At 23.6% G+C, this 2,563-nt stretch overlaps 1 protein-coding gene across 1 annotated transcript in view; it reads right to left on the bottom strand.

Annotated features, from left to right (window-relative positions):
• Positions 1-2,173: 2,173 nt before the first annotated feature.
• LOC108690708 (growth hormone secretagogue receptor type 1) overlaps positions 2,174-2,563 on the bottom strand; it is a 42,188-nt gene continuing 41,798 nt past the window's right edge. The window contains exon 7 of the mRNA XM_018198137.1: positions 2,174-2,299. Coding sequence (XP_018053626.1) covers positions 2,174-2,299 — 126 coding nt within the window. The remainder of the gene's footprint in view (positions 2,300-2,563) is intronic.

The following is a 2,563-nucleotide window of genomic DNA, read 5'->3' on the forward strand; positions in this document are numbered from 1 at the left end:
AATGAAACAAAATGAACGATTCTTGTACTAATAAATTACATTCAGTAAATATTCTGCTAGAATTATTCGTAGGAATATTTATTAAAATTTAATAAATTTCTTTCTCAGTGAAAAATTGATTCAGATAGTTAAATTCCATTAAAAATCTATATTATGTAATAAGACATAAATCGCTTATATTAATTAATTTTGTTTCAATAAAATATTTGAATATTCTACAGATTTGCTTTATAACAAGTTCTATATATTCTACATTTTACAAACAGCCGTAACATGTTAATGATCCAAATGTTCTTCGTTTTTGAAACAGAAACCAACGAAAGATGTCAAATTGAAGAATAATTTTGTAAACTATTAGAATTACAATTAAAACAAAACAAATATTTATTACTCGCATCAGTTACTTCATAATAAACAATAAAGTTATTGTTCGCGCGACGCGCGAATTTCTTTTCCTCAAAAATAACTTTATAATTACATAGCGATAATAGTAAATAATTAACTTTTATATTGATAATGAATTGAATAAATATAAATATTTCTGCAACAATTAAGAATTAATATTTTAATTACTTAAAGTTATTTAGTTTTATGTTAAAAATTCTGATCAATGTTATAATTAGTCTGTTAAATGTGTACTAAAATAATATTCTGTGTATTTTTGATAATATTAATTTTTACAAGCTTTTAAAATTGCGAGAGAATTGTTAACATGCAAATATGCTTATTTAAGAAAATATTAATTTGCATTAACTTAAAAGAACACTTCTAATATATTTAAGATCAGAATTTATGCATTTTCTCTCAGTTCTTGATGAAATGAATTTCTTGATGAAATAGAAGAGATGCTTTCTTTCATAAGAACGTACACTAAGAGAATTAATAGTTACTTGACATCTAAGCAAGGAAATTAAGTACATTCGATTGCTTTTAGTGAATTTAAAATAAAATTCGAAAGAATATTTTATATAGTTTTAATTATGTACATCGACCGAACGTTTAATATTTAGCATTTAATAGAAGTAATTTATACATTATACTTCGCAATTAAATTTTATAAAAATTCAATTTTGGATATAACAATTTATTAACGAGAGAAAATGGAGAATTTCTGAGTTATTTTTGTAAAATATTTTATAATTTGTTGTTTTTTCAATGTGATAACATGTCTGCAGAGTCAATAGAGTCAATAGAGATAAATAAGCGCCAATTGAATATGTCCGATTTAAATGTTTCTCTTGTATTCATCTCTTATTGATATTTATATTTTTACATCTATTCATTGTCATGTTTGGATATAGTTGAACGTTGTCTCTGTTCTAATATGCACATTATAGCAGAATTCACTTAACAGATTATATCGTACAAATATTAGTATTTCCTGTAATATTTTACATCAACAAAATTTTGATAACGCATTTACTATGGATGTGCATATTCATCAATAATAAATTTCGATATTCTTATAAGATTAGATATCTATTAGATGTCAATTAATTGTACCAATTTATTGGTTTTTATGAGCATACAAAGTATTATATATTGTAATATATTAGCAAATTATCATCAACATATGAAATTATCATATAAAATATTAGCAGATTTTTATTAGTATTAAATATATTAAAGATTGATTTACTATACAAATAATATAATAATAACTAATAATGCAATATGTAATAATAATGTAAAAGTTCCATTCATAAATAAGTATTATTATGTAATTGTAATAAATAATAATAAATATTTGAATTCCAATAAAAATTAATGTGTTATTTTTTTTATTAAAACACATGCTTTTCTAATATAAATAGCACTAAGAAATACCTAATGACTATATTCTCACGTGGCGATGTTTGTAGTATTATATTATCGTTTTAATGAAAATATTATAATCATAAAAATATTATAATCATATCATATGTCAGTCTTACCTTATTAGAAAGCTGATATTAAGAAATACAAATTTTTATAATCATTTCTACAACAATTGCACACAAGCTTCCTAAATATTTTGCTAAAGATTCGCTATTTTGCATTAGTTTGCGATAGCTTTGTTAAAATCGTACTTTGCATCTAACTACAACCTCATTAGAAAGTATTTTTTCTCAGATGCCAGCATCGTAGAAAATACCCACCATACGTGCCAATAACAAGATGTGCCGTTTAAAATTTAATTAATTTCTGATCTATGTACAAAATTTGCAATTTCGCTTTTGTGCCGACTTTTAACAATATCTTGCTTCTGTCGTCGGACTTTATCACTGATTCCATCGGCGGAATAGCGAATTTCTGATCCCTAAAATACAACAAAACAATCTCAATGTCAATTAATGCAAAAAAAACAAAGAAATCACTAAAAATAATTCCATTATTTCTCATCTATATATATATATCTGCTTAATTGAATCTACATTAAATATCACGATTAAAATGTTTAGGAACGAAAGACTTGCGTACGAAACTATCTTATAATTTTTATGCAAGTCTCTTGGAAGAACTATTTCTATTTACTACGTAGCCTACACATAAGTATACATATAATATATATAAATATATATAA

The sequence above is a fragment of the Atta colombica genome, unplaced genomic scaffold (assembly GCF_001594045.1).
Source record: "Atta colombica isolate Treedump-2 unplaced genomic scaffold, Acol1.0 scaffold35, whole genome shotgun sequence".
Lineage (NCBI taxonomy): Eukaryota > Metazoa > Arthropoda > Insecta > Hymenoptera > Formicidae > Atta > Atta colombica.